Here is a 22,999-nt window from a genome sequence, read left to right as displayed (position 1 = left end):
AGGCATAGAGGCTGAGGCTTTCTTCTGAAATTGGGATTCAGAGGTTTAGTGCCTCGGACTGTGGAGGTTCCTCTAATTCAGTCACCATGGCTAGTAGCCACTGATATTCTCCATGTATATAACCCCTCCCCCTTTAAAGCTGTCCATCACCATATCCTCTGGCAGTGAATTCCATATTTTAAATCCTCTCTGTGTAAAGCAGTATTTCCTTTTGTCCATCCCGAACCTACTGACCATCAGCTCCACTGGATGTGTCATCTGCAAACACGACTACTTCACTACTCACCCATAATTCCAGACCATTTATGAATAAAATATCGGCCCCGGTACCGTTCCTTGTGGGGACCCCATGGCTTACGTTCCTTCATTGGAAGAATGGTCCATTTTTTTCCTACTCATTGCTTCCTGTCATTTAACCGGACACCAATGGCAACTTTAAGTGCAACAAAGTTTTATTCAAGGTGTGAGCTTTCATGCTTCATGCATGCTTTCCACAGAGCACATGGACATGAAAGCTCACATTTTGAATAAAACTTTGTTGGTCTTAAAGGTGTCATTGGACAAATGTTGTTTTGCTACTTCAGACCAACACGGCTACTCACCTGAATCTGTCATTTAACCAGTTTATAATCCATATAAGATCTGTCCTCTTACCCCATGACTGGCCTATAGTTTCCTTCTGGGTCCCTTTTTAAGATCAAGTGTAACATTTGCTACCCTCCAGTCTTCTTGAACAGCAGCTGAATTTAGTGATAGTTAACTAGCCAATGTATATGTAACCTGTCTCACACCTAATTTCCTTAGGTGTATCACTATTTAATCTTCCCAATAGGTCTAGAACACGGGTGCCAAACTGTGGCTTTCCAGGTGATGGACAACAATTAACATAAGCCCCTGGTGCTGGCATGGGCTCATGGTAATGGCAATCCATGGACATCCAGCGACCCCTAGTCCAGAACTTCATCTCTGTTCACCTCAATTTAACTCAGTTCTTCAGACTCCTTTCCTGAACTCAGGAATTAACATGAACAGTAAAAGTATAATGAACGTGCCATTAAATTACAATAAATTATAATCAATGTGCACAGAGAATAAAATCACTACGGAAGTGAAAGAGCATTGCAGCCACGTGGTTCCTGCATGCCCACCCGGTTCCGGTCTGGCTCAAAGCAGCGCGGAGGCCCCAGAACGAGAAAAAAAAACAACAGCCCCACCCCACTGTAATCTGTCTGATCATAGAGTTGCTCCTCCACGTGGAGAGAGCGGCTCCTGGAGGGAAACCGGAGAGCCTTGAACGCATGCGCCGCGACCCGTTTCCTGACGCACGCCCGTTCCCCTCCTCCAGGCCCCGCCCTTGCCGGCGCCGTCCTATAAAAGCGCGGCCCGTTGACGTCAGCGGCCTCTTCCGCCCGCTCGGCCCCTGCCAACGAGACAGGGCTGCCGGAGCCGCCGCCATTGTTGCCGGCCTTTCTTCCCCCCCGCCCCCTGGCCATCCCTTTTGCGGCCTTCGGAGAATCCGACGCCATCCGCCAACATGGTGAGCCATCCGAGGCCGGGCTTGGCTCGGCGGGAAGCCGGGGCCCAGGACCAGGGAGGTGGGCTGCTTTGGGGCCCGGCTGGGCGCGGGATGAAGCCTAGGCCCCAGGGGGAGATTTGGCCGAGGACGACCTCCGCCCAGTCTGCGCCCGCGAGGAGCTTCCAATCCAACGGGGGGGGGGGCGTGCGGCTCTACGGCTAGTAGAGAGTCTATACCAGGGGTAGTCAAACTGCGGCCCTCCATATGTCCATGGACTAGAATTCCCATGAGCCCCTGCCAGCGAACGCTGGCTGGGGCTCATGGGAATTGTAGTCCATGGACATATGGAGGGCCGCAGTTTGACTACTCTATACTCTTTTTTCGGCTCCACTTGGGGCGCAGTTGGCCGGCGTGGCAGTGGTGGTCCTGGCTAGGGTTTGGGGGACCCTGCTTGGGATTTCTCCTCCGCTCTGGAGGCTCGCTGGGCACTGGGCCAGTAGCGTGGCCTCGGCCGAGCGTATCTCGTAGGCTGGGGAGGTCGAGGCAAGCTGCTTTAGGGCCCTACGGGAAAGGCGGTGTACTAATGAGCGAAAATGGAAAATTATATGGGTTGAAAGCGCTCTTTCCCTGCCACTTACTGAAATCCCTGAACCTCAAACTTTCCCAAACTGAGGGATTCTCGGGGGTTGTGTGAGCATCAGGGATGAAGGAAGCTGCTTCACTTGCTGCCCTGCGCTGGTTTTTTGATTGGGGGAAATTTGGGGTGAGGAAGCAGGGTAGGAAAACTCCCCCCCCCCCATCTTAGCTATTACATAATGTCAAGAAAGGTCATGTTCTCCCAACAAGGCTTGGCTCCTGTGTGTACAGAGGCATTTACTTCCTGGTTTCTGAAACAGTGGTGCTGGGTGAAAGAGCTTGCATGCTTTCTTCAGTGGTTATGGGGAGTACAAGTTTTGGGGTTGCTTCAGACTCTGCTTTCTGTTCCAAAGAGACTTTGGTTTTGACACCCCTCCATACCTTCTGGTTTGGGCCTAGGCTTGGTTTAGGCCTAGTAGGGCTTCAGTCGTTCCTGAGAGGCAAAGCTATTTTTCAGAACTATGTCGGGTTTTTAATCGGAAATTGAAAAATTGCAGGGGGGATTTAAATGTTTGAAAGCTGGGGGTGGGGGGAAGACGTTTAGAGCGTTCAAGTACGTGGCAGTAAAGCCCAAAGGGATATGGGTGGAACTCTGTCGAAGGGAGGTACTGCAGCAAACAGTGGAATCTCTCCCCCCCCCCCCCCAGCTTTGAAGCCATCCTCTTATGTAACTCTGCAGTCTTTGCCGAGAAACGCAAGAAGGCCCAAGATTTCTTTAGCGGGTCTGTGCCGGCTTGGAACACGGATGTTTGTTTTGTAGGGTGCCATTACCAAAAACACCTGTGCTCTGAACGTCATAGGGGAGAGGGGGGTTTCATGGTAGCATCTCTGGGCAGAATGGCGTTTCACTGCAGAGCTGTGTGGTTGGCCACTTCATCTGTATTTTCAAGCCTCCCCCCTCCCCCCTGCAGTTTTTCTTTTCCGTGACTACCTCATTGTATCTGCGTGCCAATCCGGCACTGCTGAAGTCACCAGTTTAGCTGATTCACTCTTTATGGCCTGCCCCATGGTAACCTCTCTAGCGACGGTGACACAGAAGCAAAGTAAACAGTGGCTGGACTGACCGGTGAAATGCGTATTGTGAAGGTCAGCTTGAGCCGGTTGGCCTGGCTTTGTAATGCTTTGCTGCAATCCCATGGTGAGGAAGGAAAAGACATGTCCGTTTTCCATCACAGGTTGAGCTTTACGTGCGGTGTGGCAGGCCCTTATGCCGTTGTTCCGAAGGACAAGCTGTTTAGGGGCTTTCATGCTCCAGTTTGCACATTGGGGTGCTGATGTGGTGTCAAAGGCAGACAGACTCACAACTAGGCTTCTAGATTAATAGAAAGCTTTATTGGAAGTAGATCTGAACACTCCGACGTCTGTAGTCGAATCTAATCGATACATGGCAAGCAAGCAGGTATCAATGTAACCTTCCTGCCCAAATCCCCCCTCTTTCCCAGGGTAGAATTACCCCCCTCTCACAGGTGCCATCCTGGGCTTCCTGCCAGACTGTCTCTAGCCCAGCTGGCCTTGGGGGACCAGCACCCTCCCTTTCAGATAACAAAGTACAGAGCAGCATTTGCAAGAAAGTGTCACAGCATGTAAGGATACACAAAGCAGTGTGAAATAGTTCAGGGTTGTAAAAAGGGTTACAAAAGGTTCTTCAAACAACACACATCAAACCAACATGGAGTTTCTCTGGTCAACCACAAATCATGGCAGAGATCAGCGGGGCGGATCCTGACATGTAGATCTAGCAGTCAGGGCTCACCTGAGGGGGTTGCATTTTCTGTCCCTTTCCTGTAACCTTGCTGTGATATCCAAAGCAGGACTCTGGTTATGGCTTGCCCCTACCAGTTGAAACTATGAGGGTGGGGAATCGAAGCTTCACCACCACGGTTTTGCTCCTAATTTGGATTGCAGTCGTAATTAGCGTTGATGGGCGATGGCTCCAGTTGAACTTACCAGAACCGGACAAAATGGGTTCGTAGGCAGTTGGCTGTGCCAGGCTGGAGCCAGTCTTGCTGCTGTTCTACGGAGCAGCTTGATTATATTGAACAACGGAGAAGAAGCTGGCGGATGACTTCGGCTTCTACCTCTAGAAGGTGGGGCAGGAATTGAAGTGCGTGGCTTCAGATGACCATACCATTTCCCGTTTCCCCCCTCCCTCCCAGGTTAACTTCACCGTAGACCAGATCCGGGCCATCATGGACAAGAAGGCCAACATCCGGAACATGTCCGTGATTGCCCACGTGGATCATGGGAAATCTACCCTGACCGACTCACTGGTGTGCAAAGCTGGAATCATTGCCTCGGCCCGTGCCGGAGAAACACGCTTCACCGACACGAGGAAAGACGAACAAGAGAGGTGCATCACCATCAAATCTACGTAAGTCTGCCCCTTTGGACTTTATTTCCATCCCTTCTCTAGGAATCCTTGTAGGTTGTTGAGGAGTGGGACCCAGCCAACTGTGAATCTTTCATACCCAGTTTGTTTAATGGGTAGAGACCGCATTTTGCATGGCTGCTTCCTGTTGGTGATTGGGCGCTCCGAAAATGATGAGACACATGGGTACTGAGCAAGGGGCTGTATCCTCGATTGGTCTAACATGTGCCCCAATCTTGTCTTTTCAAACAAGGCTCTCCAGCTTGGTGTCGTGGTTAAGAGCTGTGGCCTCTGATCTGGAAAGCCAAGTTTGATTCCCCACTCTTCCCCATGCAGCCTGCTGGGTGGCCTTGGGCTAGTCATTGTCCTCTTAGAGCTGCTCTCACAGAGCAGTTCTATCAGAGCTCCCTCAGCCCCACCTACCTCCCAGCATGTCTGTTGTGGGGAGGGGAATGTGATTGCAAACCACTTTCAGACTCTCTTGAGTACTGAGAAGAAGGCTATAAAAAGCGACCCTTTTCTGGATTTATATGAGGTTCTGCAATCTATGTTTAAGATTTGGGAGAGGATCATGTTGAGTTGGTCCTTCAGGTGGGAGTAACAGCAGTTAATGGGAGCTTTCTGGACCAAAACAATTTGCGACCAAGGAGAGCATCCTGGCGTGCCCGGCATTCACACACCGTTTTCAGTGCGTGCATGCATGCAGTTGCCGAATGGGGCTTCCTGAAAGATGGCAGCATTGATAACGTGTGCTAGAATTGAATATAAGGTGAACATAAGATGCAAATCCATCCAGTTAGTTGAACTGAGGAATCCCATTGGTCTTTTTCTTTCCCACTGTATAACAAGGCACACCCAGAACGTGCGTGCCTGCGTTCACTGTGCGCCTCAAGTGCAACTGAAGAATTCTTGATTATGTGGACATACCCTGATACTGAAGTCTTGGAAGTGTCTGCGGGCAAAACTGGCTTGTACACCATGGTGGATTGAGGCCTAGATTTGGGCTCTCTTAGCTAGGAGTAAATCCTGATGGCGAACAGTAAATTGTTCACAAACATCTTGCCTTGGTTAAAGGACCCTTGTCCCCATTTGCCCCCCAAAGCCCTGAGATGTGTATTGAGAGTAGATACCTGAAAGGTTCTGCTTCTTCCCCATAGGGCCATTTCTCTGTTCTACGAGCTGTCCGAGAACGACTTGGCGTTCATCAAGCAGAGCAAAGACGGCTGCGGGTTCCTCATCAACCTGATCGACTCCCCGGGTCACGTCGACTTCTCATCCGAGGTCACTGCTGCCCTGCGTGTCACCGATGGTGCCTTGGTCGTCGTGGACTGTGTTTCTGGTGAGATGGCTACCTTGTCCTGGGATATGGCACTGTGCCCTCTGACCTGGGGTTCTCCAAGTGGGTCAAGGATGGTAGCTGGCAGGTTAACCCCACTCTCTGGCCCTAGTGGGTTTTTATATGCCCCAGCTCCATTTTCTCATCTTCAAGAAGAGCTTATTTTATTATAGCCCACTTTTTACTACCTACAATGTAGGTTTGCTTGTTTGTTTGTTCCTTAGATTTTTAGTCCACCACTCTCTGGGGACTCGTGGCAGGGTACAGGGTATTAGTGGAGCACAGCTCCTTGGGGGCATCGTCAGTTAGATGGTCCCTCAGGTATGTCGGGCCCAGGCTGCCAATGGCCTTGAAGGCTGATGTCTAACCTTGAACCTGATCTGGAATTCAACTGGGAGCCAGTGCAGTTGCCTGAGAACAGGCCAAGTGTGAGCCCTCCAAGGTGTCCTACTGAGGACTTGTGCCACTGCATTCTGGATCAGTTGCCGTTTCCAAGTCAAGAGCAGGCCCATATAGAGAGTTACAGTAATCTAACTTAGAGGCAACAGTTGCATGTATCATTATGGCTAGACGTTCAGGGGCCGGGTAGCACACCAGTAGCTCGGCCAAGGGGGTAGAATCCCATTTGAGCTACTCTACTGATTTGAGCTTTTTATTTATTTGATGATTTTTAGGCTTAGGGTGACATACATCAGAGGTTTAATACATAGTTAAAAACACAATTGGTGTTTTTTGAATTGTCCCTCTTAAAGGATGTAGAACAGGGCCAAACAGGGACTCATGGTAATTATAGTCTCTTAGACACCTGGAGAGCCACAATTTGCTTATCTCCGCAGTGGAATATCTGCAATCTCAAAGCTTCTGTAGGCTAGCTCTGCGCCTCCCTTCTGCAGCAGACCCAACCTGGCTCTCTTTCCCCTCCCCACCACCAGGTGTGTGTGTCCAAACGGAGACCGTCTTGCGCCAGGCCATTGCTGAGAGGATCAAGCCTGTCTTGATGATGAACAAGATGGACCGGGCTCTGCTGGAGTTGCAGCTTCAGCCTGAGGAGTTATACCAAACTTTTCAGCGCATCGTGGAGAACGTCAACGTCATCATCTCCACCTACGGTGAAGGCGAGGGCGGCCCAATGGGCAACATCATGGTAAGTGGGGGAGGGGGGGTTTATAACAAAATAAAAGTAGTCAACAATAAAATCACAGTAATGACAATGAATAATAGAAACCAGTCCCCCCTAAATTCTATTCAACTCAATAGGCCCATCCTGACTCCATGCCTCAAGGTGCTTGCAGGAGGGGCCACACTAATCTTCCTTGCCAGACACTTGGTGGAAGAGGTCCTGCAGAACTGAGATAGTTCCAAGAGCTCCTTCCACCAGGTGGAGCCAGGACTAAGAAGGCCCTGGCTGAGGCCCGGCCGGACCCTGCATGGGCCATGGATCACCAACCTCTCCTAGGGGCATAAGGAGTTAGAAGGTCCTTCAGATACACTGGGCCCAGGCTCTTTTGCTGAATTGTTGTGGCTTTCCCGCAGGAGGGGGAGGGGGATGGACTTTGGCGTCTGGAGGGTATGGAAAAGGGTTCCAGGTTCAGTCCTGTAGAAAGGGTAATTGTTGCATACAAATCAGTTAAAATTGGAACTGAACTGAACTTTAGTAAATAGAGCGAATGGCCCTCTGTTCAGGACCTTGGAGAATACAGCTGCCAGCCTGCATTGGCTGTGCTAGGCTAGAAGGCCAGTGGACCTTACAGATTGTCCATGTTTGCTGCTTTATTTGCATATCCTGTGTAATGTTTTCATGGTTTTAAGAAAACACAGCATAAAGTTCAGCACCCCTTGTTCTCCAGAGCTAAGCTTGTTACTTGTAAAAGGGACAAAATAGGTTGCCCCTCTCTTAGGATGAGGCAGATTTTGGTTCTGTTAAACATATTTTTTTTCCAGGGGGGGGAGGATTGAGGATTGACTTTTATTTGCCTTCCAGATCGATCCGGTTCTGGGCACCGTGGGCTTCGGTTCTGGCCTGCATGGCTGGGCCTTCACCCTGAAGCAGTTTGCTGAGATGTACGTGGCCAAATTTGCAGCCAAAGGCGAAGGGCAGCTGAACTCGGCTGATCGTGCCAAGAAGGTGGAGGACATGATGAAGAAGCTTTGGGGAGACAGGTGGGTTTCTGTGCTCGAGGGTCTGAAGCCATTGTCTTGGTCTGGTGGCAGGAAGTTCCCTTGGTCCATCTTTCCTAGACCAGACTGTTGTAGTGGCATGACAGGCTGTATATGACTTTGCCCGTGAGTGACACTGGACTGGTGCATTGCAACTGGCAGCACACTTACTGCATCTGGGGCCTGTATGGATCTGGACACCATTAATTTGGACTGCTACTTTTGGGAGACTAGAACCTCTTCATGCAGACAGTTCCAGTGATCTGAGAAGAGTCCTCTGTAGCCCAGTATCCAAGCACTGTGTTTTGCTTGCAGGAAACCTCAAGTTTAGTTGCCAACATTTTTTTGCTACTGGCTCTCTGTTGAGGAGGAGGGTCAAAAGGCTGCTGCCAGTTAAAGCTGACAACCCATTAAATATCTTGGTAGCACAACTCACTATGTGTCCAAGCACCTTGTGACTTTCTGTCAGGTGGTCAGCAGCGTAGGAGTTTGTTAGAGCCTTGCCCAGGGAGCTTCTACAGGAGGATAACTTGGAGAAGGTAGGCACAGATGTTGTCGTCTCTCTTTTCAGATACTTTGACCCAGCCACCGGCAAATTTAGCAAGTCAGCCAACAGCCCAGATGGAAAGAAACTACCCAGGACCTTCTGCCAGCTGATTCTGGACCCAATCTTCAAGGTAACGTGGTTTTTAAAACCGCCTGCTCCTAAATAGAGCTTGGCTTCCTCTGCAGCAGAGCCTTTTGGATCCTTGCACACCTGAGGTGCGTCTCTGCGTGTGATGATGAGAAAAATTTCTTCACTTTGACCTGACGTTCGTCTGAAGAGATTTTCAAAAGATCTGATGCAAATACAGCTGATCTCCTTGCAGTCCTCTTTCTGAAAGTGCGGGTTTCTGTACTAAAACCATCATCTGCTTCTTAGCCATAAGTAAAGGCAGTGGGTGTCCTGAGCCCCTCCCTGAAAGTCAGGAAATGTCCTTCCCAGATCTGTTTTAAAGCCCTCCGTAGGAAGATCGGAGCAGTATTTCTACAGCTAATCACTCTCTTCTCTGTTGATACCTTTCCTTGGTACCTTTTCCCCTAGCATTAGCATATTCCTCCTCTTCAAGCTCCTTGTGTTTCTTATGCACCTGTAGACAGATGGAGGGAGGGACAAGTCTGTCAGTGGCTACTCCCCTCATTCAGAAGCAGTAAACATCTCAGTGCCAGTGCAGGCATCAGGCCTTGGCATCTATGCTAGTCATGGGTGATTTGGTTCAGATACGCTGAAAACTAGCCCAATCAGTGCTGATGCAGGTGATTTTCAAACCTATCCAAGCCCATCCCTGCATTCAAAAGGGCCAGTTCAGCCCATTTAAATCAGGCCCCATTTTCTCCGGCAGCACTCAGAAAGTGGGGTGGTGGTGGTGGTGGTGGTGGTGAGAATGCCCACCAAACAGCCAGTATGGCAGATGCATCAAGCAGAAGTATCAGGGCTCTCTCAGCCTCACCCACCTCACAGGGTGTCTGTTGTGGGGAGAGGAAAAGGAAGGCGACTGTAAGCTGCTTTGAGACTCCTTCGGGCACAGAAAAGCAGCATATAAGAATCAATGATTCTTCTAATGCCTAGTCCATGATCCGTTGTTAGTTCTCCTTAGTAACTTGTTGGCCACTGTGCTGGTCTGATCCAGGAGGGCTGTTCTTAGGTTCTACTGTGGTGGAACAGGCCTGTGGGAATGAGCCCTTTATCTTGTCTCTTTTTGACTGAGTCTCCAAGTGCCTTAATGTACTGTAAGCAGGCTGAAAAAGGAAAGAGCTTCCCTCTCTGTCTCTAAGCTGTTTACTAGCCAGGCAGCATATTTCCTTCATTTCCCTGAAAGAGGAGAGTGGTGAAACTCGACTGATGGCTGTCCATTGCTTTCAAAGGTTTTTGATGCCATCATGAACTTCAGGAAGGACGAGACAGCCAAGCTGATTGAGAAGCTGGACATCAAGTTGGACAGCGAGGACAAAGATAAGGAAGGGAAGCCCTTGCTGAAGGTGAGTCCAGCTGCTTGGGCTTGGGAGTGAGTAGACCTCAGATGGAAAGGAAGAGGTTTAAGAGCCACCTGGACAGCCAGCTTGTGGTTAAAAGCAGTAGCCTCTATTCTAGAGATACATATTTTGCTGTGACAGACCCTTGAAGATGCTAGCCACAGCTGCTGGCGAAACATTAGAAGCGAAAATTACCTGAACACAGCCCCACAACCCAGGAAAACTACAAAAGCCAGTAGATTCCCCACTCCTCCATATGCAGCCAGCTGGGTAACCTGGGGCCAGTCACAGTTCTTTCAGAGCTTTATCAGCCTCACCTACCTCACAATAAATCTGTTGTGGGGAGAGGAAGGGAAGCCTCTTTGAGACTCCTTTGGGTAGTAAAAAGCAGGCTATAAATCATTAGCACTGCTTCATGTTGGTTTGTTGAACGGTGAAAATCCCACAGGAGAATCTACCTTATGCAATATAATACCAGAGGGGGGTCATCAGTTGCCTTTGATCAGAAGAAGCATCTTCATGGGGACCTTGTTGTATTCTCCCCCACTTCCAATTTCTGTGGGGTCCATTGCTTTGTCGTCATTTAAGACTCTTGTGGTTTTGCCCCTGTCCCGCAGGCTGTCATGAGGCGTTGGCTGCCCGCTGGTGAGGCCCTCCTCCAGATGATCACCATCCACCTGCCTTCCCCCGTCACGGCTCAGAAGTACCGCTGTGAACTGCTGTATGAAGGACCCCCCGACGATGAGGCTGCCATGGGTAAGTTAGTCAGCCTGGCATCATGGTTAAGAACGGTAGCCTCCAATCTGGAGATGTGGGCTTGATACCCCAACTTCTCCTTTGCATGCAGCCAGCTGGGTGACCTTGGGCTTGCCATGGCACTGATAAAGCTGTTCTGACCAAGCAGGAATATCAGGGCTCTCTCAGCCTCACCCACCTCACAGGGTTTCTGTTGTGGGGAGAGGAATGGGAAGGCAACTGTAAGCTGCTTTGAGGCTCCTTCGGGTAGAGAAAAGCGGCATATAAGAACCAACTCTTCTTCTAAACCTCACCTAATTCACAGGGTGTCTGTTAGGGAAGGGGAGGGTGTTCGTAAACTGCTTTGGGACTCCTTCGGAAAGCAAACAGCTCTTCTTAGTACCTTTTCCCAAGGGCAATAAAGCTCTGTTCCTGTTTGTCAGAAAGCAACCCCCCCCCCAATCAAGATTAATTTCTTCTCTGTCCTTTATGGCAGGTATTAAGAACTGCGACCCCAAGGGCCCCCTGATGATGTACATCTCCAAGATGGTGCCAACTTCCGACAAAGGCCGCTTCTATGCCTTTGGGCGCGTCTTCTCCGGGGTCGTTTCCACCGGCCTGAAAGTCAGAATCATGGGACCAAATTACACGCCAGGCAAGAAGGAAGATCTCTACCTGAAGCCAATCCAAAGGTCTGTGTTGGCATTCCAGGCTTTTGCTGCTGCTGTCCTATCCAGTCCGTCATAGCCTTTCCCCCTCCATTTTGCTCCTCTAGACCTGTTTGACCTTCTGTTAACTTTTACTCAGCCAGTGATATGGTACAAACCAGTTTTTTAGTTAGGTTGTTCTTCTTTTAGGGAAGCTTTCCCTTTTTTTAGTTTTTAGAAATAAGTTGTTGAGAGCCGCCTTGTCCGTGATTAAGAGCGGTGGCCTCTAATCTGGAGAACCGGGTTTGGTTCCTCATTCCTCCATAGGCAGCCAGTTGGGTGACCTTGGGCCATAGTTCTCTTAGAGCTCTCTCAGCTCCCCCTACCTCACAGGGTGTCTGTTATGTGGAGAGGAAGGGTAGATTATTGTAGAGTATTTTGAAACTCCTTCCAGTACTAAACGGCGGGGTACAAAAAAAGCAGCTCTTTTATTTTCTTTCCTGGCAGTGTTAAGAGGTGTCAGTCTTCATGCAGTCACAAAGTTAATTGAACTGCTCTTAAAGTTTCTTTTAGAAGGACGAGTGTGGAAGTTGGGGCAGGGAGCAAAGATGGATTCTAGAGACAGAAGTCTTTTCCTGAAGCAGGAACCTCCTGTGTTGTGGGGGGGACGCTGCTTCTGTGGGGTCCAGCACTACACAGTAATATGCAGCAAGCTGAAAATAGAGGTAGCAGCGACCAGTGGGGTGCCAGCTGTATTAATGGTGTTGATATGATCATAGTGGTCGCCCCCCGCCCCCTTGATATAATTTTAGAGGTCAGTGGAGGAAGCAGAGTTTTGTCCCTGGCCCCAGAAGTTCCCAAGGAATAGCTGAAGGAGGCAGTTTACTCTGGAGAAGGGACTTCTTGGAATATCACCTGGCCCCTAAAATGCTCACAAAGTGCAAGGGAGAGAGAGAAAGCTGTTGGGGGTGGCAGGCTGTGTGTCCCATAGGCTGGTCCTTGTCTGATGATGTCACTTGCCCCTCCCCTCTCCTCTTCCAGGACTATCCTTATGATGGGCCGCTACGTGGAGCCCATCGAGGACGTGCCTTGCGGGAACATTGTGGGGCTGGTTGGCGTGGACCAATTCCTGGTCAAGACAGGCACCATCACCACCTTCGAGCACGCCCACAACATGCGCGTCATGAAGTTCAGCGTCAGCCCTGTGGTGCGGGTGGCCGTTGAGGCCAAGAACCCGGCTGATCTGCCCAAGCTGGTGGAAGGCCTGAAGAGGTTGGCCAAGTCAGACCCCATGGTGCAGGTAAGTGGACGTGCCAGGGGGTGGCGTGGCTGTGGTATATTACTGGCCTGGGTTCCATTTCTGCCACGATGGCTTCGGTGTTGTTTGAGTCTTCTGCATCTGTGTGAATGCTCCCCATTGGCATTCTGCTTTATCCGGGGTTGGACCAGGGATTTTGGGTGCCTGAACAATTCATGATCGAGATGCTGGCAACCTTCTCTCACCTCCCCGGTTGTGTTAAGAAATTGTGGCCTGCTCTCCTCACTCCCCAGCAGAAGAGGAGAGAGTAGATACCCTGGCAGTCTCCCAACTGGGGCTAGAGAGCCAGTTTGGTGTACTGGTTACGAGCAGCAGCCTCTAATCTGGAGAATCAGGTTCAGTTTTCCACTTCTCCATGTGCAGCCAGCTGGGTGACCTTGGGCCAGTCACAGATCTCTCAGCCTCACACACCACACAGGGCCTCTCTTGTGGAGAGAGGAACGGAAGGCGATTGTAAGCTGCTTTGATACTACTTCAGGTAGTAAAGAGCAGGGTATAGAAAACCAGGTCTTCTCCAACTCCCCAGATGCTGTGGGCTTCTGGACTATGTAATGCTTTGGTTAGCATCCTCTCCTCCCCTCCTGCTCACCTCACAGCAGAGCGCAGCCCTGCAGGAAGTTCAGATTAAAGACGCAGTACTGCAGGGTGCGGTCTCATGCTGCGGCCAGAGGGCGAGGCTGGCTGCACGGATTTGCACGCCTTGTTGATGGCAGCAGGGAGATTCCAACTCCTCTTGTTTCCTCCCTCCCCTCTCAGTGCATCATTGAGGAGTCCGGAGAGCACATCATAGCTGGTGCTGGGGAGCTGCATCTTGAGATCTGCCTGAAGGATCTCGAAGAGGACCATGCCTGCATTCCAATTAAGGTAACCGTGGAACGCCCCTCCCCGCCTCTGGGTTAATCTGCATCTAGGGTTGCTGGGGAACTTTTAGGAGAATGAAGGAACAGCAGTCTGCAGTGCCGGACTGGCTTTGAGCTTCGGCCCTGCAGGATGAATTTAAATGGTCTGGAAGTGGGTTTCTTTCTCTTTACAATCTCAAGATGTAGCGGCATTGTCCTCGGGGGGGGGGGGGGGAGTGCAGGAGGCACATGAGCTTAGGAAGCTTTCAAGGTGCAGAATGGCTGGTGTGTAGGACTCACATTTGCAGTGTATCATTTTCCACTGAAGGGGTCCTGTTTGCTGCCAGCTAACTTCGGTGTGGAGACTCTTGCTCTTCATGAAAGACCCACTTCCAATAGCTAGCATTTTCTAGGGGCTTTTCCTGTCCTGGGGAAAAAGGGTGAAAGAGAAAGTTGAGTCTTCTGAGCCAGGGGTAATCAAACTGTGGCCCTCCAGATATCCATGGACTTAAAACTCCCATTGCAGTCCATGGACATCTGGAGGGCCGCAGTTTGACCCACACCTGTTCTAAGCATTCTCCCCAAGTTGCAACAGCTTTCGGCAGCATGAGCCTGGGTCCTGGAAACCAGGACCCTGCTCTTTCTCTAGGACAGGGGTAGTCAAACTGCGGCCCTCCAGATGTCCATGGACTACTATTCCCATGAGCCCTTGCCAGCAAACGCCATGGACATCTAGAGGGCTGCAGTTTGACTACCCCTGCTCTAGGAGGTGGCTCTGCTGACGACAGGGCCTCATTGATAGGACTCTCCAGGCAGGGTTTGGATTCTAGACTTAGAGGTGCATTGGTGATCTCCCCACTCCTCATTTGGAAAACCAGTGTGACATGAAAGTCAATGCTGGGCAAGCAGCTGGGAAACCCATGTTCAGATTCCCCACTCTGCCACAGGTGATCTTGGGCTGGTCACATGCATTCACTCTAACCTACCTTGCAGGGGTGTTTTGAGGATAAAGTGGAGCAGGGGAGAATATCACCCACAGCTTCAATTTCCCATTGGGGAGGAAGATGGGGGAATAAATGGAGTAAGATGGATGTTTTGCATACTGCTTGACGCTCGGATGCATCTGAGCAAGGCTGTTAGGTGTAAGTAAAGGAGAAGGTTTCACGGTAGGCCTCAAAGATAGCTGCAGGCCATGGCTCAGAACCAGGGCCCCGGGCGTCATTCTTGGCTTTTCTCAATAGAAATCGGACCCAGTGGTGTCTTACCGCGAGACGGTCAGCGAGGAGTCCAGCGTGCTGTGCCTGTCCAAATCGCCCAACAAACACAACCGCCTGTACATGAAAGCCCGGCCCTTCCCCGACGGCCTTGCTGAGGACATCGACAAAGGGGACGTCTCCGCCCGGCAGGAGCTGAAGCAACGGGCCCGCTACCTGGCCGAGAAGTACGAGTGGGACGTGGCCGAGGCCCGCAAGATCTGGTGCTTCGGCCCCGACGGTACTGGCCCCAACATCCTGACGGACATCACCAAGGGGGTGCAGTACCTCAATGAGATCAAGGACAGTGTCGTGGCTGGATTCCAGTGGGCCACAAAAGAGGTGAGTGCTGGCTTCCCTTGGGCAGTGATAGATGATCTCCCCCCCCCCTCCTGAGCCAGGCAGACTGTAGAAGGAAAAGGTCCCAGCTCCAAAGAGTGATGGTGTCTTTCAGAAGGAGAAGGTGGTACAGTGTCTTGTTCAAATGTAACTTCCCAGTGGTCATGGTCCTGGTGATCTACGCAGGCCTGCCCTTGTCTCTGACCTGGAAATTCCAGCTGGTGCAAATTGCAGCTGCTAGGGACCTCACAGGAACACCTTGGAGGGCCCACATCCAGCCTGTGTTGAGGCAGCTCCATTGGTTACCAGTTGCGACCTGGATCAGGTTCAATGTTTTGGTTCTGAACTTTAAAGCCCTTCGTGGTCAGGGACCCACATATCTGAGGGACCACCTGTGGCCCTATGCCCCCCGCAGGGCTTTAACACTCTGCAAGTACCAACTTGTTGGTGGTTCCTGGCCCCCCGGGAAGCTTGCCTGGCCTTGACCAGGGCTTTTTCAATCCTGGCCCCAGCCTGGTGGAAAAAGAGCTCAAGCAAGAGCTAAGGGCCCTGCAGAGCTGTTTATAATCCACAGGGCCTGTAAAATGGAGCTCTTCCGCCAGGTCTATGGTTGAGGCCAGGGCATGGAAGATCAGCTGGGCCCTTTCAGGAGAGATAATTACCGGGCCAGATTGCCAGTATCTGTGGATTCCCCTAGGGTGGCTCCGAGGGGAAGTGAGTTGAGCGAGGGTGGGAGGATAGGGTTTTTTGCCACCGGGGTATGTCATCTTAATGGGGTATTATAATTGTATATTCTGTGGGGTTTTTACTATGTGACCCACTGCAAGACAGCTTGCTGATAGCGGTGGGAAATTAATTTTTTAAAAAATTACCTGGCAGATTGATTCGGGCCTTACCTGGTTGGCTCGGGCTAGGCTTGGGAGCTCAGCAGCATCTGCCCTGGTCAGGGCTTAGATGGGAGGTCCGCCAAGGAAGTCCAGGGCAGTCAATTCCGACGCCAGCAATGGCAAACCGCCTGCACTCGTCTCGTGCCTTAACTACCCCACTGGGTCACCATCAGCCCGCAGTGGCTTGATGGCGTTTCTCACCGCCAGTTGGCTTGTTCAGAGGTTTCCAAAACCCAGGGGTGCATTTGGGAGTTCATTCACTTCAGAACACTAATATGGTTTAAAAATCATAATCAAGATTGGCATCTATTTTAAGCTGTTGCAGGGATGGAGATTGGAGCTACGTTCTAGATTTGCATAGCTCTCAGTTCTTAGGACCTGTGACACTTTTTGGTGGGGAGAAATGCACAGGGCCTTTTGCTTGCCATGGCTTGGTCATTGAACCGTGCACCTCATTCTCTGCCCCTCCTGTCTGTAGGGTGCCCTCTGTGAGGAGAACATGCGCGCCGTGCGCTTCGACGTCCACGACGTGACCCTGCATGCCGACGCCATCCACCGAGGCGGTGGCCAGATCATCCCCACCGCCAGGAGATGTCTCTATGCCTGCGTGCTGACAGCCCAGCCCCGCCTGATGGAGCCTATCTACCTTGTGGAGATCCAGGTGCGTGAAGGGACGGGGATCCATGTGTGTTTCCGTGCTCAGAGAACCAGACCGGGACACCCCGTGGTCATTTTGCTCTCGCTTTCTCTGTCCAGTGCCCAGAACAGGTCGTAGGCGGCATCTACGGTGTGCTGAACAGGAAGCGTGGCCATGTCTTTGAAGAGGCCCAGGTGGCTGGCACGCCCATGTTCGTGGTCAAGGCTTACCTGCCTGTCAACGAGTCTTTTGGTAAGCGGGGCATCGGCTATGGAATAAGGAGCAGTAGCTGGGTAGTGTGCAGGTATACAGTCATATTAAGCTAATGGCAATCTCAATCCACAGCTGGTTGCCCTCTTTCTGTATCTGGGGTCTGTGGCTGAAGGTTTTTCTGCCACCAAAAACTGATGGTGATTGATGGATGAAAGTGCATTTAGAGTGTAAGGCCCTTGCAGTTCTTGCTCAATCCAGCATATATTACAAGATGGTGGCTGTGTGTGGAGAGGAAGGGAAGGAGCTTATAGGCCACTTTCAAGGCTCCTTAAAGCAGAAAAAAGTAGGACAGAAAAAACCTCTTTTTTTCACTCCTGTGTAGTACCAGAAGCTTGGAACGGGATTCAGGAGGAATACTTTACAAGTGCATTTTAATTGGGGGGGGGGGGGTCCTTCTTCAAGGTCCTTTTTAAAAGAAAAGTTGGTTTTTATACGTTCCTTTCTATTACCTGAAGGGAGTCTCAAAGTGGCTTACAGTCGCTATTCCCTTCCTCTCCCTGCAAAAGACTCCCTGTGAGGTAGGTGGGGCTGAGAGAGCTCTGAGAGAACTGTAGCTGACCCAGGTCAGCCAGCTGGATGCAGTATTTCTTAGGGATATAAAATACAAATGCATAGAGATTCCAAAAACTACAAAACAAAACTGCTTTGCCCAATAACCCATCCATATCAGGAGAAGAGAGGGGTGGGTCAATGTACAGTGATATCATCCCTCAACGGGAGGTATAATTAGGTAGATTTGGTCAGGGAGGCCAGCGAAACACTGATGTTACTCCGGGGGACTCGACCATAATCCTGGCGGGACAGCTCTGTCTCCCAGCCTGACACAACTGATTAAGGTCCTTAAGGGCTGTGGCCTCATTGGGCAAAGCGTTGATCAGGCCGGGGCCAGGCCTGAAAAGACCCAGTCCCTGGTAGAGGCCCGCTTAATTTCTTTGGGCCCAAGGTATCCTGAACAGATTTTGCACTCATAGTAACACTTCCCAGCATGAGGAAATGAAATGCTGGACTTTGAGGCACCGCCCCCTGGGACCAATCTTTTCCCCTTTCCCACAGGAGGGCTCAGAGCCTTGTATGGGCAAACCAGACACTGCCGTCGTGTGACTTCTGTTCTTCCTCCCTCCAGGTTTCACCGCCGACTTGAGATCCAACACGGGGGGCCAGGCCTTCCCGCAGTGTGTCTTCGACCACTGGCAGATCCTGCCCGGAGACCCCTTCGACAACACCACCCGCCCCTGCCAGGTGGTCGCCGAGACCCGCAAGCGCAAAGGGCTGAAGGAGGGCATTCCCGCACTAGACAACTTCCTGGACAAATTGTAAACCCGCCAGCCGGCCCTGCAAAACTCCAGATTTGAAATAAATTTGCAGAAATCATATTTGTGGGACTCCCAGTCAAATTTTAACTCGGTAAACGCGAACAGCAACGCTAAAGGCAAGCAGCCGTCTCTGTTCGGCCTTCGGCATCTCTCGCATCCATCCGTCGACCACACAGGGCCCTTTTGACAAGCACCATTGTAACTGTTGGGGGGTGGGATGGGGGAACCCACATTTCCATTTGACACATTTGTTGGGGGAGCGAGGGAGAAGAAGCGGCCTGTTTTTGCATATTTATTCACAGACAGGTGGAAGCCCTGCTTTCTTTGGTCTTGTGTGTTGGGGGGGCGGGGCGGAGAGGTTCTTACTTTGGAGGCAGTGGGGGGGGGAAAGGGGGTGGAGTTTGGGGGGGGTGACCTGGGCCTAGCAGAAGGGGAGGGAGCGAAGTCTTCTAGAGGGGAGAATGTAGAAGGCCAGGGGCCTTGACGCAAGTGAGTGTCATTGTGCAAATCCATGTATTAGTACCACTGGAATAAATTTAATAAGACCAACTTTGGGCTTCCTTTTGGCATTGAGTCTCCACCAGCCATTCCAGCACTGCAGAAACGGGGGTGCCTGTAAAGAGAAATATTTTGAGAACAGCCCCAATACTTGTTGGTGAGGGCCACGATACAGACAGTTCCTCCGCATTGTCAGGACTAATCCAGTCATGTTCTCTACACCAGGGATAGTCAACCTGTTGTCCTCCAGATGTCCATGGACTACAATTCCCATGAGCCCCTGCCAGCATTAGCTGGCAGGGGCTCATGGGAATTGTAGTCCATGGACATCTGGAGGACCACAGGCTGACCTACCCCTGCTCTACACAATGCGTTTGGCACACTGTGCTCTCTGACAGTGAAAGCTCAACGAGTCATTGATGAGCATGGCCCTGAGCAGCTGTCAGCATAGGCCTGCCTGCATTTCTCAGCAGACTACTCAGGAAGGCAAGATGTTGCCAAGGTGAGGAAAAGATGGCGTCTTGATTTAGCTTCAGTGTCTCTGACCAGATCAGATGGTTCCAGCTGTTTCTTTCTAGCACATCGATCTGCCGATAAATACTTATCTCAGGCTGCCATGCAAAGAAATGAGTGGCTCGTGCATTCTGCTGTAGAAAGAGATTTTAGATGCTCCTGTATCTGTTTCTGGCCCAGAGCAGGATGGGACCTTCCCCTCGCATGGATTATCCCAGTGGAGAGTTTCTTCCCAAATTCTGCCCTGCGCCTGACATCTCAGTGACTGGGCAAGGAAGTCCATATTTTGTAGGAATTCTAAACGTGTTCCAAGTTTTTGTTACCAGGGGAGGAGTTGGGACAGAGTGGCTTTCGGCGCATCTGCCTGATCTATAGCAGTCTTGTTCAGCTCACAGCAGAAAAGGAATGGGAGGGGAAAGCTGATTGAATTCCCCCAGCCCCTCAGAATTTCTTAGAACCCTGATGGTAAAAAATGGCTGGAGAAAAATTGTCGCAAGCAAAGGAATTAAGTTAGTCAGCCAGGAGTGGACTGTTCAGTGCCACAGAGTCTATACTCCAAAGCAGCCATTTTCTCCTGGGAAACAGTCTGGAGATGATCCCTAAGTCCCACCTGGAAGCTGACATCCCTAAAAGTAAAGGTATCCCCTGTGCAAGCACCGTGTCATATCTGACCCTTGGGGTGACGCCCTCTAGTGTTTTCATGGCAGACTCAATACGGGCTGGTTTGCCAGTGCCTTCCCCAGTCATTACCGTTTACCCCCCAGCAAGCTGGGTACTCATTTTACCGACCTTGGAAGGATGGAAGGCTGAGTCAACCTTGAGCTGGCTGCTGGGATTGAACTCCCAGCCTCGTGGGCAGAGCTTTCAGGCTGCATGTCTGCTGCCTTAACACTGTGCCACAAGAGGCTCTCTGACATCCCTAGCCATGAGCTATTCCATCTGGGTCCAATGCAAGGACTCTGCACAGCCAGTGGAATGGTTCCTTTCTTCCCAGGTGTCTCCTTGCCCTCACAGCCATTTCCCACTCTGGGAAAATATATTCTCTGATCTTGCTAGGATTGCCACGCTCCTGGTGTGCCTGGAGAGCTCCCAAAGTTCTCCCCATGCAAAATTGCTGCTTTGCATGGTGGGCTTTATGACAGCTGAGATGAGATGAATCCTTGTTTTGCTCAGGCAAGGTACCGCACACACAAAAATTCAAGCATTTTATTTCACGAGTGATTCCATGCACCCTGTAAACCTGTGACTTCTGGGGACGCGACCAGATAACTACTTCCAAGGTTAACCAAAGCCTGAATATTTCAGGACTGCCTTGTGGGATCGCCATGGGTAGGTTGTAACTTGATAGTACTTTACCACCCAACCTGAGCTGAACCTTGCAGGAGCCTCTTAATTCAAGGGAAGGCTCTTTCACCGATGGATCGGTTCAGTGTCCAGCTGTGGGGCACAGTTGTAATTCTTAACCTACTCCTTTTCAAGTTACATCATGGTCACATTTGAGTCCTTTTAAGCTAGCCTTTTCTCAACTCTCTTGCCATTGAGAAACCCCTGAAACATTCTTCAGGCATTGAGAAACCTCAGAAGTGGTATGATCATGCAGAATATGGTTGGGAAGCAGGGCTGTGTATACACCTGCCCAGGACCCCTCCCCTTCCCACCTCCAGGCCCATCATTGGCCATTTTGGGAGGGGTGGGTGGGTCAACATAGCCATATACGGTCATATCCCTTGATAAATGTTTAACAAATTTCTCCCACTCATTCTGGAAACCTTTTCAGGACCATCAAGAAGCCCCAGGGTTTCACAAAACCCTGGCAGAGAAAGCTTGCTTTGTTCCCATAGGTTTAATGCCTAGTTTTGAGGTGCAGTGTCCTGCTCTCTGCATAAACTCTACTTTCTGAGCCAGTTTGGGGGTAAAAAGAGAGCAGGAGAACTGTAACCCCAGTAGAAGGGAATAAACTTTTTGAAAGTACAACTTTAGCCCTTTCTGCCTGACAGTGGAATTTCGGCCTCATCCTTGGAAACCAGTGAAACCAAACCTACAGGAGGCCTCCCTAGGCCAGAGTCAGGGAACTGGGGAACTGGCCCTCTAGCAAGGGCTGTTTGGCCAGAAAAACCGGTCTCAATGAACAAATCCGAAGGGAGTTTCCACCTTCAACCTCAGTATGCTTCTGAGATGCTAGGGAAAGTTGATGCCAGTAGGAAAACGGAAGACCCGCCCAGGGTGCACTGACTCCGCCTTCTGTTTGCCAGAACTGAACACAACTGTTTGCCGATAGGACGATTTGGAGGTCATCCATTTCCCTGGGTCACCAGAAGTTGCAAGCAACGATGGCATGTAACTCACATGGACTTTCGAGTAAGAAGCGAACTTAAATCTATCAGGCTTTATGCGCTCTGTGGTATTTCCTTGTTTGTGACTTCTGCTGTCCATGGAATCTGCAGAAGCCTTCTCCAGCACCAGAGTTCAAATGAATCAACTTTCCTCCTGTTAAGCCAATGGTATAAAAGAGCTGGGTCCAGTAGTATCTTAGACCCATGAGCTCTTCTGGATATAAGCGTCCAAGAGTCAAATTTCCCTTTCAGACAAGAGTTTAGCGATCTCCAAATCTTTATATCCCAGTCCAAAGGCTGGAGGTGTAAACAATACTTGCAAAGGTACCATGCTTGTAATCGGCTTGGTTAGAGAAAAGAGGAAATGCCCAGGGGCAGGAAATTAGCATCTCTAATGAGATAAGAGTCCTATGTCCTTTTTCTCCTCCCCCCAAGCTGGCAGGGGGGAATCTGTCCTTCTAAAAAATCCAAATGAATAAATTTGTGAGTGATCTCAAGCATCCTTTACAACGCCCCTCCCCCCTGACTGGGATATAAAGCTTTCCTGAGTCCTTTCTAGCTATATCTGAATTAGTGAGCAGGAACAAGAAGAACTGAGAAATTCCTAGGGAGGGGGGGGTAGAGCCTGGGGGGGGGCGTTCTGAACAAAGCTGTTGTTTTCTCCAGAGGAACTGATCTCTGTAGCCTGAAAATCCATTACAATTCCAGGAGAAGTCCAGGCCCTCCCTGGGGTTTGGCAAGCCTGGGGGGAGACACGCCTTCATCTTCCTGCCAAGCTTTGTGTTGCAAGAGAATTTGTTCTCATTGTCTTAGGCAGGGACAAGGATTTGAGTCAGGCAAGTTTGGGGACTGCAAATCCGCAGAGATGCTGGAACAAGTCGAGGAGCTCCCAATAGGATGCCAGCAGCTGTTGTCATTTACAGTTTATAGTTCAGATCATGTCAATCCATCTGTGCTGAACGAGGATGCGTCTCTCAGGGCTTGCAAAGGGATCGAGTCAGCAGTCTCTCCAGGGCAGGGGCTTTACAAGAACCTTGACTTACTTACAGCATGGTGCAGTGGTTAAAAGTGGGGATCTCTAATATGGAGAACCAGGTTTGACTCCCCACTCCTTCCATGTGCAGCCTGCTGGATGACCTGGGTCCAGGCACAGTTCTCTGAGCTCTCTCAGCCCCACCTACATTGTAGGGGGTGTGTGAAGGAAGGGGAAAGGGAAGGCGTTTGCAAGCTACTTTGAGACTCATGGGGCTTGCTGTGTGACTTTGGGCTAGGCACCGTTTTGTTAAATGTTCTTTCAGCCTCACCTCCCTCACAGGCTGTCTGTGGTGCAGGGAGGGAAGGAAGGCAATTGTCAGCCGTTTTGAGAATCATGAGGCCAGCTGGGTGAT

General features: G+C 50.7%; 1 protein-coding gene across 1 annotated transcript; it reads left to right on the top strand.

The window, feature by feature from the left end:
- Window positions 1–1,361: 1,361 nt before the first annotated feature.
- EEF2 (eukaryotic translation elongation factor 2) lies at window positions 1,362–18,327 on the top strand. Its single transcript, XM_077332196.1, has 15 exons — window positions 1,362–1,537; window positions 4,309–4,523; window positions 5,678–5,859; window positions 6,789–7,000; window positions 7,838–8,016; window positions 8,585–8,690; window positions 9,919–10,032; window positions 10,644–10,782; window positions 11,258–11,453; window positions 12,450–12,708; window positions 13,483–13,590; window positions 14,807–15,160; window positions 16,523–16,705; window positions 16,801–16,933; window positions 18,078–18,327. The coding sequence occupies exons 1-15, from the start codon at window positions 1,535–1,537 to the stop codon at window positions 18,269–18,271; spliced, it is 2,577 nt and encodes an 858-aa protein (XP_077188311.1). The 5' UTR covers window positions 1,362–1,534; the 3' UTR covers window positions 18,272–18,327.
- The last annotated feature ends 4,672 nt before the right edge of the window (window positions 18,328–22,999 follow it).

This window comes from Paroedura picta, chromosome 4 (assembly GCF_049243985.1).
Source record: "Paroedura picta isolate Pp20150507F chromosome 4, Ppicta_v3.0, whole genome shotgun sequence".
Lineage (NCBI taxonomy): Eukaryota > Metazoa > Chordata > Lepidosauria > Squamata > Gekkonidae > Paroedura > Paroedura picta.
Note: the sequence above shows the minus strand (reverse complement) of the source record. Positions and strands in the feature narration are given on the sequence as shown.

What these genes read in the sequence shown, in the direction of transcription:
- EEF2 (XM_077332196.1), top strand. An exon ending in TCCAGTGGGCCACAAAAGAG is followed by an intron (nt 15,161 to 16,522) that starts GTGAGTGCTGGC and finishes TCCTGTCTGTAG; the next exon opens with GGTGCCCTCTGTGAGGAGAA. An exon ending in GCCTGTCAACGAGTCTTTTG is followed by an intron (nt 16,934 to 18,077) that starts GTAAGCGGGGCA and finishes TCCTCCCTCCAG; the next exon opens with GTTTCACCGCCGACTTGAGA.